The sequence below is a fragment of the Puma concolor genome, chromosome A3, assembly GCF_028749965.1.
Source record: "Puma concolor isolate L17-30 chromosome A3, mPumCon1.1.hap2, whole genome shotgun sequence".
Classification (NCBI taxonomy): domain Eukaryota; kingdom Metazoa; phylum Chordata; class Mammalia; order Carnivora; family Felidae; genus Puma; species Puma concolor.
Window position 1 is genome coordinate 85,719,909 of NC_141669.1, and position 16,442 is coordinate 85,736,350.

General features: G+C 53.1%; 1 protein-coding gene and 2 long non-coding RNA genes across 5 annotated transcripts in view; 2 read left to right on the plus strand and 1 right to left on the minus strand.

The window, feature by feature from the left end:
- The window catches only part of LOC147582576 (uncharacterized), a 47,927-nt gene that overhangs the window by 1,492 nt on the left and 29,993 nt on the right, over positions 1–16,442 (plus strand). The gene's annotated exons all lie outside the window — the stretch shown is intronic.
- Positions 730–5,625, plus strand: POU3F3 (POU class 3 homeobox 3). The gene has a single exon (XM_025934275.2). The coding sequence runs from the start codon at positions 795–797 to the stop codon at positions 2,292–2,294; it is 1,500 nt and encodes a 499-aa protein (XP_025790060.2). The 5' UTR covers positions 730–794; the 3' UTR covers positions 2,295–5,625.
- On the minus strand, positions 10,731–12,924 carry LOC147582577 (uncharacterized). 3 transcript variants are annotated; one of them, XR_015249308.1, is made up of 4 exons: positions 12,670–12,924; positions 11,906–11,946; positions 11,587–11,627; positions 10,731–10,883 (listed from the first exon to the last, which is right to left on the minus strand). It is a non-coding gene; the product is annotated as an uncharacterized LOC147582577 (long non-coding RNA). The 3 variants fall into 3 exon arrangements; XR_015249307.1 differs by having other exon boundaries at positions 11,314–11,627; XR_015249306.1 differs by having other exon boundaries at positions 10,731–11,627.

A 16,442-nucleotide genomic window follows, 5' to 3' on the forward strand; every position in this document is an offset into this window, starting at 1 on the left:
GAGAGCAGGAGCCAGCCTCTCCTCTCCGCACACGCGAGCAGCCAGCATCACCACGCCTTCAAGGACGGAAAAAAGTTTTACTACTCTAAGGGAAAACGAGTGAAATGTGTTCCTGAGGAGGGGAGAAGAGAGCGGGCAAGGGAAGCAGCGGTCCGGTTGCTGGTCACCCACAATTTGGTTAAGGAAGAAAGGAACGGCTGCTTTCTTTGTTGCCTCCCGTGAAATCTTCACTTAGCAGGTGGACTGAGCCCCGCGCCCGGGCAGAGTCCGCGCTCGGCGGAGGACGGCAAGAGGAGCGGGAGCCGGCGCGCCCCGCCAAAGAGCCCGGAGCGCAGGCCCGCGCCCTGCCCGGTGAGCCCCGCTGGAGCGAGCGGAACGCGCCGGGGCTGGGGGGCGGCCACGACCCCCCCTGAAGGGGGCGGCCACGGAGCGCGCCCCGAGAAGCGAGCCCCCCTCCCTAGAGCGCTGCTCCTGCTGCTCCTGCTGCTGCTGCTGCTGCTGCTGCTGCTGACCAAGGCCGGCCGGCGACCCCCGCGCCCTGCCGAGCGGCCTTGCAGCTGCAGCCGGGGGCCGCGGCGGCGGCGGCGGCGGCGGCGGCGGGGGCGGAGGCGGCGGAGGAGGAGGCGGCGGCGAAGGCGGCGGGGCCGGCCGGGGCCCGGGGCGGGGGCGGGGGAGGAGGGGGGGGAGGAGGCGGGAGGCGGGGGGGCGCGGCGGCGGCGGCGGCGGCGGCCGCGGCTGCTGCTGCTGCGGCGGCGGCGGTGGTGGCGGCGGTGGGGTGGCGGGAGCGGAGCGGCATGGCCACGGCGGCTTCTAACCCCTACCTGCCGGGGAACAGCCTGCTGGCGGCCGGCTCCATTGTACACTCGGACGCGGCGGGAGCCGGCGGCGGCGGGGGCGGCGGCGGCGGGGGCGGCGGCGGCGGCGCGGGCGGCGGCGGGGGCGGCATGCAGCCCGGCAGCGCCGCCGTGACCTCAGGCGCCTACCGAGGGGACCCGTCCTCCGTCAAGATGGTCCAGAGCGACTTCATGCAGGGGGCCATGGCCGCCAGCAACGGCGGCCATATGCTAAGCCACGCGCATCAGTGGGTCACGGCCCTACCCCACGCCGCCGCCGCCGCCGCCGCCGCTGCCGCCGCCGCCGTGGAGGCCAGCTCGCCGTGGTCCGGCAGCGCCGTGGGCATGGCCGGCAGCCCCCAGCAACCGCCGCAGCCGCCGCCGCCGCCGCCGCCGCAGGGCCCCGACGTGAAGGGCGGCTCCGGTCGCGACGACCTGCACGCGGGCACCGCGCTGCACCACCGCGGGCCGCCGCACCTCGGGCCCCCGCCGCCGCCCCCGCACCAGGGCCACCCGGGGGGCTGGGGGGCCGCCGCCGCCGCAGCCGCCGCCGCCGCCGCCGCCGCAGCCGCCGCACACCTCCCGTCCATGGCCGGGGGCCAGCAGCCGCCGCCGCAGAGTCTGCTCTACTCGCAGCCCGGGGGCTTCACGGTGAACGGCATGCTGAGCGCGCCCCCGGGCCCGGGCGGCGGCGGCGGCGGCGCGGGCGGCGGCGCCCAGAGCCTGGTGCACCCGGGGCTGGTGCGCGGGGACACGCCCGAGCTGGCCGAGCACCACCACCACCACCACCACCACGGGCACCCGCACCCGCCGCACCCGCACCACGCGCAGGGGCCTCCGCACCACGGCGGCGGCGGCGCGGGGCCCGGGCTCAACAGTCACGACCCGCACTCGGACGAGGACACACCGACGTCGGACGACCTGGAGCAGTTCGCCAAGCAGTTCAAGCAGCGGCGCATTAAACTCGGCTTCACGCAGGCCGACGTGGGGCTGGCTCTGGGCACGCTGTACGGCAACGTGTTCTCGCAAACCACCATCTGCCGCTTCGAGGCCCTGCAGCTGAGCTTCAAGAACATGTGCAAGCTCAAGCCGCTGCTGAACAAGTGGCTGGAGGAGGCGGACTCGAGCACCGGCAGCCCCACGAGCATCGACAAGATCGCGGCGCAGGGCCGCAAGCGCAAGAAGCGGACCTCCATAGAGGTGAGCGTCAAGGGCGCGCTCGAGAGCCACTTCCTCAAGTGCCCCAAGCCCTCCGCGCAGGAGATCACCAACCTGGCCGACAGCCTGCAGCTGGAGAAGGAGGTGGTGCGGGTCTGGTTCTGCAACCGGCGCCAAAAGGAGAAGCGCATGACGCCGCCCGGGATCCAACAGCAGACGCCCGACGACGTCTATTCGCAGGTGGGCACCGTGAGCGCCGACACGCCGCCGCCGCACCACGGACTGCAGACGAGCGTGCAGTGAAGGCAAGGGGCGCAGCGCGAAGAGGGCCGCCGCCGCCGCCGCCGCCTCCGCAGCCGCTGTCAGCACCGCCGCCAACCCCCGCCGCCGCCGCCGCCGCCGCCGCCGCCGCCGCGCCGACCCGCACCGGGGCCGCACCGGGCCCAGGCCAGTCCGCCGCCCTCCCCTCCGCCCAAAGACAAACATGCCCGCCCTTGGAGGAAAGAGAGAGAGAGAGAGAGAGAGAGACGGACCAAGAAGACATTTCTGAAGTCCAAGGAAGGAGGGGCAAAACACAAAACAAAAGCGTAACAAATACCCAGACTGTTTTATATACGTATATATAACAAACAAAACCGGAAGAGAAAAAGGAGGCGATCATGAGATCTCGTTTATACTGTGGTGGTGTTTCCTTTTTGTTTTTCTGTTTTCTTTTTAAAGAAGGGTGAAGATGCCTAGCGCACCAAAACTGCACTCGTGAGGTTTTCCCCACCCTAGGAAGTCCTACATGGCAACAGTGGACAGCACCTAGCACCTGCCTCGTCCTCGCCTCTTAAAAAAAAAAAAAAAAAAAAAAAAAAAAAAGCAGCTCCCCCCCCCCCCGCCCCCGCTCTCCTTTTCACTCCCCCCATCCAAAGGGCTGACTAAAGTGATCTACCGAAACTTTCTTTCCTGGGAGCGACGTGCAAGAAAGCAGAGGCACCCTGTTTTAGTTGGCCATGTTAAAGTCATTTGGGGACAAATGGACTATGAAATAGGAAGGAGAAAACAAAGAACAGTCTTCAGGAAAAAAAAAAAAAGAAAGCAAGCAAGAAAGAAAATATTCACAGCTTTTGAAATTAACAGACTGAATAGCAAAGCCAAAAGAAAAAGTCTTCTCAAAGTAACCTTGGAAATAAAGCATCACGAAAGAGCAGAGGGATGGGCGAGGGAGAAGGGGACGGCTACCCAGGAGTGGGGGAGGCCAGGCTGAGTCGGGCAGGGCGGGTGGACTGGGCTAGGAGCAAGGCCCCGCCACCAGCCCCGGCTTTAACGGCGGGCACTCGGGTGGATGAGGCCTAAAGATTCCACCGCGAATATTTTTTTTATTAATATTTTTATTTTTTATTTCTGGACTGACTCAGATAAAGAGATTTAGAAGGACTGAGCACCAGCCGCTGCACTCCTCTGGACTTCTCTCCTCAATCCGTTGCCAACTTTGATTGAATGGGTGCTGTGGATGTGATTATATAATACTGCCATTTCCAAGCAGTGTTTTTGGTAGGTTTTAATAAACAGACTTTTCAAAAGACGGCAATATAGAATTGTTAGATCCGTTGTTGATCTAAAAATATTTGCTTTATATTTTCATTAAATGACTTCTTTTAATATTTTATTCAGAATACTTATGAACTGCTGCAAAACGGTAATTTATTTTTCCCCAGATCTTGTATTACGTGTTTTTTTCAGACGAGCACAAATCAAAATGAAATGAAAATATGGACAGTTGCTAGGTAGTAAGGGTATCTTTTGATGTGATCATTTGATTGTAATTTAATTTGAGTAGTGATTCCGTAAGAGCTGATCGAGAAAATAAATTTGTTAGAATGAAATAGTCTGTGTCTGATGCATACACACTATGTGGGAAGAAAAGAGTGCTTTAGGAAATATTTTTTTACTAATGCAAATCCTTAAGTGGTAGCACTGAGGAAGTACAGCCTGCTCCACGAAATACGGAGTAAAGGACAGACGTGACAGAAACTGCTAGTACTTTAACATAGTTGTCACTCCTCGTTAATCCACAAATTTCACAACATTTTTCTCTCCCTTGGTTTTAGTGGGTGTTTTTAGTGTTTTTAGGTGAGATTGTCTAAATACTAGTTCTTTTCTCGGAGATACCTGTGTCCTTTATCATCTTGACCAGAAGATTGGACTACATCATCAGTAAAAATGTGCCAACTGGTTATTAATGGCTAATACATAGCTCCCCCCCACCCACCCACCCAAGTTCACCCTCTCTTTTCCCTCCCTGCCTCCCACCATATTGCTAGGTCTCTTTCCTCTTTTTCTGAAGGCTCATAGTTGTAAAGAATAGCTTACAAGTCTATAAGATATTTTTATATTAATCACTTCCCATTAATAACTATATGAAGTTCAGTTTAAATTATTAAGCTGTTTTGGGTTTTCTGTTTCTGTTTTAGTTGTTTGCCTTGTACTGAAAGAATGTAGTTCTAAAATCCTGATTAGGGTCCACACTGCATTACCCCCAGTGTGATTACCAGCTCAGACTTTCTATGTCCCTGTCTTTCCCCAGTATGATTCCATATCTACTTTACTGGTGCTGGGGGGTTGAGCTTTTTTTGATCACTCCTCAGATACACCATGCAGAGCGGTCACATTTATCAAGTCAATGTATCAATGTTTACCATGTGGGAAAATGAAAGTGTAATGCCTCAGGTTGTGAGTCCTACCGATGCAAAAGGCTCTGCTCAGTTGAGTCCCTTCGTCTTGTACTTAAAAAAAGTATTTGGGAGTGACACAGCAATGATTTTATGGATTAATTTCCTCCTAATCTCATTTAGCTGTCACTCACTCTTTGCCTTCTCTCATCTTCCTCTCTCTTCCTCTGATATCGATGCAGGGGTTAAAAAACCCGGAAAACTGTGAGAGCAACAGGAACAGTTATTTCTTCCAGACAGACCCTGTGTCATTTTCATAAATCAAGCCCAGCCAGATGGCCGTGTATTGGGTTGCATTATTTTAAGCACCAAATCGTACTAAAAATCACAATCATTTTGATTTGTGAAATCTGAAAAAGGCCACATTTATTAAACAGAGAGAAGGGAAAAAATGAAAACAAGAAACCACAATTTACTTTCCTTTGCCTTCATGTCTCCTCCTTCTCTTGCTATTGTAATCTCTCTGCCCAGCAAATTTACAACCTGGAGGGGGGTCGGGGGTGGGGACAAACTTTATCATTTTCTGAGGGTCTGCAGGGGCAAGCAAAAGCGAAACAGGCCTCATGAGAAAGCTGAGGATTGGGTGTGGTTGTTTTTATCTGGTGAATACTACTGGCACGTGAGATGAAATCCCATTTTCCCTACAGGAATGGTAGTGGTTGATTAGACAGAGAATAGGTCTATTTAAAATTTTAGGAGGTATTTGCTTACTTGATTTGGCTGACAACAAAAGAACTAACATTAGATTTCACACTGTTTTCTATTAGAAAGCAACCTTTTTTGCTGATTACTTTGGAAGGAGCCCCAGATTTAAGGGTAGCAGAGTAACTTTTCATTGGCGAAGAAGAGAAAGCAAGGCCATTTTATTTCATCATTTTGCATTTTTTACAGTGAGCTCATGCTTGCACTCCATATTTTTGGAAAAAAAAATCAACCCTTTGAATGTATTTACAAAATGAAATTCATGTTTGAAAAACAAAAGAGGGCAGCTATAACTGAGAGGTTTTGTGCTAAGGCTTATATTGTTACACATGTAAATAATGAAAATATTGTTATATATCACCAGATCTTTTTAATGAATTTGGTCATTGTGTTCCTTTGCAGCGCAAGTGTCTTGTGCTTCGTAAAGTGCCCATTTGTTTCCTCCATTTCAATCCACCCCTCCTCCCCTTCCAACCCAAAGGAAAGTGACAAAGTTCTGTTCCATCAATCTGGCTAATCCTGAGCTAGGCCCATTTATAGTTCGCAGTGTCCTGTGGCTCCTGATCACTCGTCCAAGCCCCTGTCACCTCAACCACCCAACCATCTTCCCTTGCAAGTCTGGGCGATAAATCATTCAAGGTGTATTTAAAATAGTCACTTTACTGTTGTTGCTCTGCCTTTTTTTTTTTTTTTTTTAAGTACTTAGCCAAGGACTACTTCTTTGTTCCAAAATAGAACTGTTCATTATTGATCTTAGAGTTTCCCTCTGCTTCCCTGTAGCCTCCAGTGTTCGCTTATTACCATGCTCATAATCTGTTTTGTATGAATGGTTTTCAACATTCAGAGAATAATTGGTTCTAATATTAAATGCAGTATATACTATTGATAGTTTTATCGATAAGTGTAATATTTTAAATAATTTTAACAATTAAATTTGTTTTTTAAATTATATATTTGTAAAGTATTTATCCTGTTGGAAGCAACAATATATTGTTGTATTTATTCGTTTATTTTTGTAATAAATGATCAACCTCTTCAAGCTAAATCAAAAATGACACTTTTATATATTTATACAAAATGCTTTTTAGGATATGGGCATATTTGCACCAATTTGTATGTAAATAGAGCAAGAGCCATCAATAACTTGTAGCTTTCAGAACTAAATTGAAGGAAGAAACATTCTCTCCACATGGAGTTTAGTTTGCCCAAGTTCCAGGGTAATTAATCAAACTCTAAAATGGATGCAACAAGTATTGGCACTGGATGCAGACTTGAAATTAATTATTTAGGTGGTGGACCTGGTTTTTTTCAAGGCAGAAGGATAGAATCGAAAGAATTCTCTTCTTTCATGAAATGCACGTGGCTGACCGGACTGATTAGAACAGATGCTGTGTATCGGTGATAAAACCTAATACCTGGCTGTGCTCAGACATCTATGCTGGGGGGAAAGGTGTTGAGAGTTTTGAGTTAAGACTGCGAGGCTATCAGTGACTCAGAAACAAGGTGATGTAGGAAGAAAGAGTTGTGTTAGGTTTGTTTTTTAAAAATAGTTCTTCCTAAAATGGCTGTGATAAGAACCTCTCCCTCCTAGTCCTGGTCAGACAGCATGAGCAGTCAGTACAGGTGTTGCTGTTGCTGATGTTGGTAAGAGCGATGCGCGTCAGAAGTGTGGGGGCCACCTCTCCAGCTCTCCGGTTCTGTAGGTCACTTGGTCACCTCTCAGTTCCTCAGGGCGACTGTTCCGAGGGCCTGAAGTTCACCCACGTGACCTCCCGGCTGCAGGAGCCCCACCGTGGGCTTGATCTTGATTTCAATAAGGAGATCAGAGGGCTCTGGGTTTGCCTGAACTTTCCAGTCTAGGAAAGGAAACAGTGCGGAGGCTGGAAGGCATGGGTGGGGGTGGGGGAGCGGAGATAGCAAGAGGGGTACTTGTGTAATCAGATTCTTTGATTTTGTTAGCCTGGCTCATGGCCTATTAATTAGATTACTCTCTCTCTCATTCTTGATTTCACATCCGTGTTTGTTCCTGTATCCTAAAATGTGGGCGCGAGCGTGGCGAGCAGGAGCCTATGATGTCACTGCCGGCCAGCGGCGGCCGCCTGGCCTTCTGGAGGGCTGTGGGCTGCGTTCTTTATGAGTCGGGTCTTCCTCAAGGAAGAGTTGGCTCTGGAAGTGACCTCAGAGGGGTCTGGGAAGAGGGCAACTGGCATTCTCGCGGCGGCACGATGTGTGCGCTAGTGTGTGTGTGTGTGTGTGTGTGTGTCCTGCGCGCCTGTGGGTGCGGGTGAGGGGAGGGGCTGCGGAAATTCGCGGCCTGGACTCCGAAGCCCTGGGGATGCAGATGGCTTGCTCAGGTGCAGGGCCTGCCTCAAGTGGAAATGGGGATCAGAGAAGCGGAGGAGGGTAGCGCCGGGGCAGTGGGCGGCAGAAGCCCGGTTTCTCTCTGGGACGCGGGGCAGGCGGGGCGCCGAGGTGGGGCGGTGGCGGTCGCGGTGGGGTGGCCCGATCCCTGCTTGGCCCGGCCCGGCCCGCGGCCCGGCCGTAACAGCTGCTGCCAGTCCCACAAGTTGTTTTCCTCGTGGCGACCATTCAGCAAAACGCACGATCCTTTCTCAAAGATTTAAATTTCGCGGATGAATTACCATACACCGGTTGCTTAGCAACTAAATTCAAGCAGGGCTAAGAATATGCAAGCTTTTTGTATTCTCATTAATAAAATGCCACTCTGACACAGCAACCCGACTTTGGATCACTGCAACTTCTGTAAAAGCCGTAGGAGAATACAAACCGATCCTGCCATTTAATTACAGATCAAAATGGCTTGAAACGCGATGTTTTGTTCATCTATCTTCCTAAAAGCGATGTAAAAAATAACGGCTTTTCAAGAGCAGTAGTAAATTCTTTTTTTTTTTTTTAATGGAGTTGTCTATCGGGGTTACTGATAATTGTCAACTGAAACTTTTTTGAAACACAAGGTTGAAATATCTCCTTTCATCAACATCTCTGCTCTCCCCCTCAGTCCCCTGTTCTCTGATCCTTCGATCGTTCCCCAGCCTGATAATGACAATTATTATCATAATTCAGGAAATACCCAGGCCTTGGGAGCCCTGGGGACTAACGGGCAGTTGGTAGAGCGATCGACAAGGCCGGTGGCTGGAGAAAACCTAAGAAATTGCGGAGAGAGAGAGAAATGAAAACTTGCGAAAGTTTCCTTGGAAGGTGGGTCGGCTGGAGGTCGTAGAGGTACTGACGAACACTTTTTGGAACGCCTGGGAGAATTAAAGGTAGAAATGCCTGTCGACCTCTGTTCCACGTTTGCGGATTTTCCGTGCTGGGGTCCAGCCTCCTCTTCCCGGGATTCGGTTGCAGCCTCCCCCTCCGCGGACCGCAGAGTTCAGAGGGCCTGAGTTCAGGGCCTGCTGACCCCGGCTCTCTCCGAGATCCACCTCCCCGCTGCCCCCAAGCCCTGGAGCCCTGGAGGAAAAGCAACCACGGAGTTGGACCCCCTGGGTCTTCAAAGACTCTGGCCCAGCCCAGGGCCCAGAGCCTGGGATTTACAGAAGGGGGGCACTCCGCGTCCATTCCCGAACGGTGCTGTGCCTGGAAGGGGGCGCGCTGGCTCAGAATAAGGGTCTAACGCTTGGCTACAGTTCGAATGTGGGGGGAGTAGGGGTCACAGAGGACTGGCCTCGCAGGCGGGTAGGTCGCATTGTTTGGGAACGCGCCTGGATCTAGGAAGCCGAGGCTGGGGAGGCGGGGTGGGGGGGTGGGGAGCAGGGCTGGAGGAGGCTGGTGGCTTTGTGAAGTTTCGGGCCTCCAGGCCCTGCGCGCCGCACTGGGGAGTGGAGTGCCTGGGTCACCCTGGGCACTCGGCCCGCGCCTAGGCGGAAACTCGAGCGCCCGGGGAACGCTGCATGTGCCCGGCCCCGTCACGGTCACCTCCCGAGCACAGTCCCCGGCTGGAGACTGCGGGCCCCGGGCCTGCGCGGCGCTACTGCGCTGGCGGTGGGCGAGCGCGGGCCTCAGGGGAAGGCAGGGGTGCCAGGCGTCCGGTCGATGCCCAGTCTACCCGCCGAGACGATTCCGCGCCGGCTTCGCTTTGGAAGCTGCAAAAGGAGGCCGCGGTCCTCTTTAGAAAGACCCAGGGGCAAAAGTGAAACTCTCCAGACTGGTTCCAATAACATTCCCAGGGAGCCAACCCCCTTTGCTTACACTTTGGCAAACGTGAGAACTTTAGAGGTGGCTCTTCCCCAGGTCAGTATGGACGCTGAAGGATAAGGACCCCCACACCTCGACTGACTCAGTTTTTACCCGATTTCTTTCTAGTGAGTTAAAAAAAAGAACAAGTGGAAAGTAAACCATAAGTTGAAACATGTGCTCTGTTAAGTGCTCAGAGACATTAGAGTTCATTTTTCAGTAAAAGGTACATAATCAACAGGAAGCCATTTATTTACAAATACAATTGTCCCAGACAAGTCACATTCCGTGTCCGTAATTCATTAATGGAATTCGTTCCTTTTCCTACCTTTGGAAAGAGAAATTTTAGCTTTTAAAAATAGCCAAGTCTTGGAGGAGGGGAGAGTGGTTAGTTACCTGTTCCTAGAAAAGGAAGCAGGGAAGTCTGGCCAATTCCTGGCTGTGGGGGGTGTTAAACAGTATAAAATAACAATTTTAAAGGTATGGGGAGCCTTTTTTTTTTTTAATTTGTCACTCTCCAGAAAATAAGTTTGTTGATCTGAGTTGCTGTCACCAGACTTGTCCAGTGGCAATGCGCTGGTAACATAATCCTAGTTGGCCTGTGTGCGCCCATACATGTGAACAAAACTAAAATTTAAATAACTTGAGCTGCCTGGGAATACACCAGAATTTTATCCGTAAAACTCACTTAGTTGCCATAGTTTTAGAAATGTCTGTGGAAACGTGCCTGCCGTTCTTTCTCCTTGAGAGACGTGATCCTGGGGAGATGCTCCCACACAACATCTTAGTCACCAGTATAAGCCAGAATCACTTACCTGGAGAACCTGGGTTTGGTCTTTTCTAATTTGAGAAGCAAATTAGTGAATCCCCTCTCCCTGCAAGCTGGGAGAGGGACCTTGTCCAGGAGAGAACCATCTGGGAGGGGCAGAAGGCAGAATCAAGTGTGGGTCTCTGGGTGACCCGGGGAGTAGCAAGTAAACATCAAAAGCACAGGGCACGCTGAGGTGTATCTGGGGCTTTGTGACATCCCAATACAAGGCATGGTTACAAAGGACAAAAAAGAATGATAAACTGTTCCTGTTTCATTGTTGTAGCTACAAAATAACAGGACGGACACTGAGAGGAAAGCAAAAACATCTTTTAATACGAAAACAAAAACAAAAGGACAAGGGATGTTCTGATGAAGAGCTGCCTGGGAGACTGCACATTAGTTGTGTCCTCCAGGACTGCCTCTCGGCAGAAGGCAAGCCCATTTAGTCGGCTGGAACGTTGCACACTGAAATAGAATAGATATTCATTTCAAAGAGCTCGCTTTGTGCCAGCACTGAAATACAAGGTGCCCGAACCAGCTACCCTCACTCCACCCAGGTTCAGATGGGGCAACCTCCAGGTCTGAGTTGGGACCAGACAGGTTTGTGCTCCTCCCCCACCCTGTAAGAACCTGGGAGGGAGAGTCGCTTTCATTTGCACCTCCAAGGTTGGAAACTCTCCAGCAGAGTTTTTAAAAATAAACAAGTCTAATCAGAAAGTGTAGTGCCCAGAAACTAACAAAATGAAAATAAATGTCTTGGTAGCTTGGTCTGGACAATCTGTAGGTTACAATGCGGAAAAACCCCTTAGTGAGCACAATGACGTCTACAGTATCTTTGATTAACTTTGGGGAGGGGTGGGGGACAAAGCTTTCAGACTTCCTCAGGTGGTCCTACCGATTATACTTTGTGCTCCTTGAAGATTTCATCCAGGGCTTTAAAAATGTTTCAGACCTGAAGAATGTCTTTAATTCTTCTGAGAACTATTTAATAGTTGTCCTGGATGTTTTCAACAAGACAGCGATGCAAAGTAAGTAGTCTGGGGTCCAGTGAAGTCCACGGGGTGGTAATGGTGGATACTCAAAGGCACTGAGCAACCTGCCCCTGTAATGGGCTTTCTGCTTTTCAATGAGGAGGGGCCGAGGAGGTCAACACTATTTATATATGTACCTGATCCCACCGGCTTTCCTCTATTTATCAAAGAGGAAGACCTACAAGGGAGGGGGTGAAAGGGAGGGGAGAGACCAAAAGACAGATCAGTTACTTCCCCACTTTGTTCCTGGGCCTTGAACTGGGCTTCAAGGAGGGGAATAAAAGTCTCCGGGGAATGAACCCCCCCCCCCCCACACACACACCTCTATTAGCCTCACCCTGACACTCTCACCCCCACCCCAAGGCCAGAAAACCCTGTGCCGGCTGATTTGCGGCAAAATGGTAACTTGAGGAACCCTGTGTGAATGTGTTACATAACATAGGGAGAGGTGCTTACGCTTGATTTTTCTCCCAGTGGCTATGAGCAGGCAGAAAGGCCTAGAAAGGAGGAATGAAGACAAATTAAATAGGAAACCTATGGGGAAATGCATAGCCCTATACAACGAAGCATGTAAGTTTACCTGCACCTCTTGTGTGCCAGAGTATCCTTTAAATACCCTACCTAGAGGTGTGCTTTGACCAAAGAGGAGGCATGTCTAATTTGGGGTTTGGGGGAAGGACAATTATACCCAAGGAGGCTGGGACCCGGTGGCCCTGGAGCCAGTAGAAGCCAAGTTAGTTCCAAGCTCTGTGTTATCCCCACCTGCTCTTTCTGATGGAATCCTCACGTCCTTACTCTGGGAGGGCAGGTGACCCCTTCCCCATGCACCCCGCTGTGCCCACCCCAGTCACCCCCAGCAGCAGGAGCCCACCGCTGCAGCAGTCCGAGGTCACGTTCAGAAAGCTTGTTCTTCCCCGGAGAGCCTCCCCCAAAGGCGAAGGGCGATGCGAACCGAGTTGCTCTGCCCCAAGCGCGAAGGGGAAATCCTCACCAAGGGACAAGCATTATGCAGGAGAGGATCTGCAGCGGGCAGTTGATCTGGGCAGATCCCCAGCGCCAGGCCCTCTCCGCAGAGGGACGGGGCTGGGGGGGGGGGGGCGTGCTGTGGTGGTGGCGGGCGGGCCCGGGGAGAGGGAGCAGCCGAAGGCGCGCAAGCTGACAAAGCTGTAACAAAGGATTCAAGCAAAAGTAGTACCAAGGATCTTTAAATTATCACACACCTTACAGGAGTGTCCCCAGCTCCCGGGACATAGAGTCCGTTGATTGTTTCCCCGGGCTCCGCAGACGTGCCCCGGCTGTCAATGGTGCAAGGCTGGCTGCCCGGCTTCACGGCCTCGGCCCCTGCGCTGCCGCAGGCCCGCCGCGGGCATGGGTGGGTGGCGGCGCCTGGGTCCGCCGGGCCTCGTCGGTGGCTGTTCCTCCGGTGGCGCAGTGAGGCCGCGGTCTTGCTGGGCAACATCCCTGGCCCTTGGTTGCTCCCCCCCCGCCCCCACCCCTCCGCGAAGGTCATGGGCTGCGATCAGGCCTGGCAGTGGAGGCCCAGAAGCAGTCCACACGCCTCCCTGCTGGACAAGAAGAACGCTGGAGAAAAGGGGAGCTCCTGGGTTTGGCGGATGTCAGAGTCACCATGGCCTTTGCAAGGAGAGCAAGCAGGACACCATGGAAAAGACGCCCCCGGGACGTGCTTTTGAGGCTTTCAAGGAGGCTAAGCTTGGGCACTCGAGTCCTCCCCCCACCCTCGCTGAGGCTCCCAGAGCCCCCCATACCCTCTGGCCCTTCTGTCACCGCTGCCCCCAGGCCTCCCTTCACCACCAAACCTTGGCAGTGACCCGGCGCCCCTGCTCTGGGTAGGTATTGGTGGATAGGAGTTGAAGCCCCAGCACCCGGTTCGGGAAAGTTGAGACCAAAGCAGCAGGGGAGTGATTGTGAATGGTGAGGCAGAACAGCATAAAGACCCCAAACTTCCCCCTGGTGCCCCCACTGGGTTCCCGAGGCTCCCCCTTGCAGCTGCCCGGGCCTTTGAGAGTTGATGAGAAAGGCATTTTTTTTTTCTGGGAACTCTGGGTCCCAGGAGGGCAGCTGGGCCAGGCGGGAGAAAAGGAAGAAGCCCTCACGCTCTGAGGTCAGGAGGACGAGTAGGGAGAAGAACCCATCAGGACGCGGTGCCCCTCCACTGGCGACAAAGGAGGTGATGAGAACAAAATTGGGGAAGAAGGGTAGAAGTGGGTATAAACTGTGTTCAGTGACCATCCCTCTCCTTCATGGTGTCCTCTTCCTTTAATTCAACCCAGAGGGGGCCCCTCGGAAGAGCTGCAGACTGTGGGGCTTCCAGCCGCCTGCGCCCACCCAGCAGGGCCCCACAGCCCCCCCGGGGCAGCCCAGAGTGGAAGGTCTGCCAAAGTTGGCTCAACCCTCGGGCCAGGCCTCCAGAGGCTTCTGCCCTCCCACCTTCCCCCCAACCCTGGCTGGCCTGAGCTGGGCTGGGCTGGGGCTCCGACCTCACCAATGGCCTCCGGAGTGGGGCCGGCTAGGAAATTCCAGCCAGGCAGCCCAGCATGGCAGAGAGAACTGGAGGGAGGGAGTGACACTACCCCTGGCTCCGTACAAGTGCAAATGAGATGCATTCTGGCTGATCAGTCCACTGTATTTTATGCAACTTAATGTCGATGTCTTGTCAACTCTTCCCATCGGGAAGAATAACAGAAAATTTTAACGAGAATTTGTGTGTCTGTGGTTTCCGACTACAGTTCCGGGCAGGGAGATGGGGTGAGGCTGGAGACAGGGAGGTTTGCTGACATGAGCAGCTTTGTATAAACCCCCCTAAAATGCAACCTTAGGCCACAAAGAAGGAAACAAGAGGCAGGATGGGTTAAGGTTGCTGACAAGAGACCCTGATGCAACTAGTTGGATCTCTGGCTGGGGAAAGTTTAAAGCGGTGACATTTCTTTTCAAAGGAGCAAAATGCATTTGTATTTACTTGGGTGCAGGGGACAGATCAAACTCCTCCTCCCAGCTTACCTGACATCTTGAATGTCTAAGGGCCACTTAGGGGGAGTCTCAGGAGTCCACCAGGAGAGAAAAGGGTGGTGGAGGCCCTCTCTGGGTGACAGCATTCGCTGCCCTCTTTCTGTGTCAGTTTCAAAGCAAGTTGTAAGTTGCGGAAAGTTGCCTCCACCTCTGACCAGACTCGCCCACCAGGTTTCCTGAGAAAGCAAGTCCCGTCAGACCTAGATGATAGACGCCTCCTGTAAAGGGAGAGAACGGCAGGGCAGGGCGAGTCCCAGAGACCAAAGGAGCCTCCAGTGTCCTGCCCCAGGGCCACCTCATGTGGTTCACATGGGCGCTTTGGGAGAGCTCTCTCTTTTTCTTTCTTTCTGTTCTTTCTGTTCTTTCTTTCTTCCTTTATTTCTTTCTCTTTTTCTTTCCTTCCTTCTTTCCTTCTTTCTCTTTTCTTTCTTTCTCTTTCTTTCTTTCCTTTCTTTTTCTTTCTCTTTCTTTTTCTTTCTCTTTCTTTCCTTCTTTCTTTCTTTTCTTCCCTCCTCTCCCCCCCCCCCCCCCCCCCGCCCCAGCACAGAGCCCCTAGAAGTCCTGATAGTACAGCCAGAGAGGACTGGAGGGCCAGCTCCACCCTCCTCCTCTGCCCCTCCTCATAGGTATTGTTGTCTCAGGCTTGTCTGCAGCTGACCCAAGGCAGGGGAACAATGGGTTTTCTAAGCCCTGTTCCCAAGCCCTGCCCCTCTCCCCCCTGCCAGGCTCAGTGGTAGGCAGGGCACAAATGGCTGAGAGTAAGGGGAGCTTCGTGCCAGCTCTTGCCCCCTCTTTCATGATGTTCTCAGGGTCAGCAGGGAATTTGTTGTTGACATATGAAGCTGTCCTGTGAAGATCTGCCTCTGGGGCCGGTCGGCTGCCCACTCAAGGAAGCTATGGTAGCTTTACTCTCAGGACCCAGGGTATTATGTAGGTTGCTAACAGTCAGGGCCAGGAAGGAGAGACAGGCACCCTGGGAGCCAGTGAAGGGAGACTACCCCAGGCCCATTTCATTCAGGTGAGGTTGTGGGACCCTCCGGGTGGCCAAGATGATTCCACGCTATCCTGTTACCTGTGGAGGACTCCTTTCTCTGCAGTATTCCTTGGCTGAGGTGTGAGATGCCCTCACTGCTGGGCAATTAACTCGAACAAAATAGAACGGGGAGGGGGTGATCATGTGCTTCCCGTCAAGACAAGGGGCCACCCGGCACTCTGAAACTATCCAAACTTTTACGCTGCTTAGCAGAGGAGTCTGCTGGTCGCCAGCAGCTCAGGTTTCTGCCGTGCAGCGTGGGCATTTCCATGCCCGCCTGGTAAATACATCAGAACCAGATGTATGCTGCTGCTCTGGGCTTCCACCCAGGGGCCAGGGTGCTGGGGACACGTCCCAAACAAGACAGACTTGAAATTCATTGCCCCCCACTCACCCAGCGGCCTGAGAGGCCACTAGAAAGGGCTGGACTCCAGGGCAATCAGCGGAGGTGACCTACAGCAAAATGAGCTGCTAGCTCCTCTCCAAAGGTTTGGCCGCCTTTCTCCCCCTGCTGCATGGTGGCTGACCAGAGCCCCTGCAAGTTGCCCCATCCCTCTCTTCTTGCTATGGGATCCCAACAGGCAGCTGGTTCCCTTGTGCCCTCCCAGGTCAGTTCTTTCCATCTGGGATCACAAGGGTGTCCACAAAGAGGCAGGGAGGAGCGAGAAACCATCTTCACTAATAAACAAACCCAGTCACAGTAGCCAGCACCCCAACAGACCCTTCTCGCTACCCTTTACTTCGCTAGCAGTCGCTCAGCTTTTGACAGGCCGAAACCATTTCAACCCACGAGCAAAAAGAAACATTTTAAAGGTAGGCCCCGTTCCTCATTTCTCCTTGGCTCCCCAAGTTCACCATCGCTCACTTCCTCACCTCCCAGCCATCTGGATATCCATTAGCCCATCCGAAGATCTCAAACACTTGTTCCTTAAA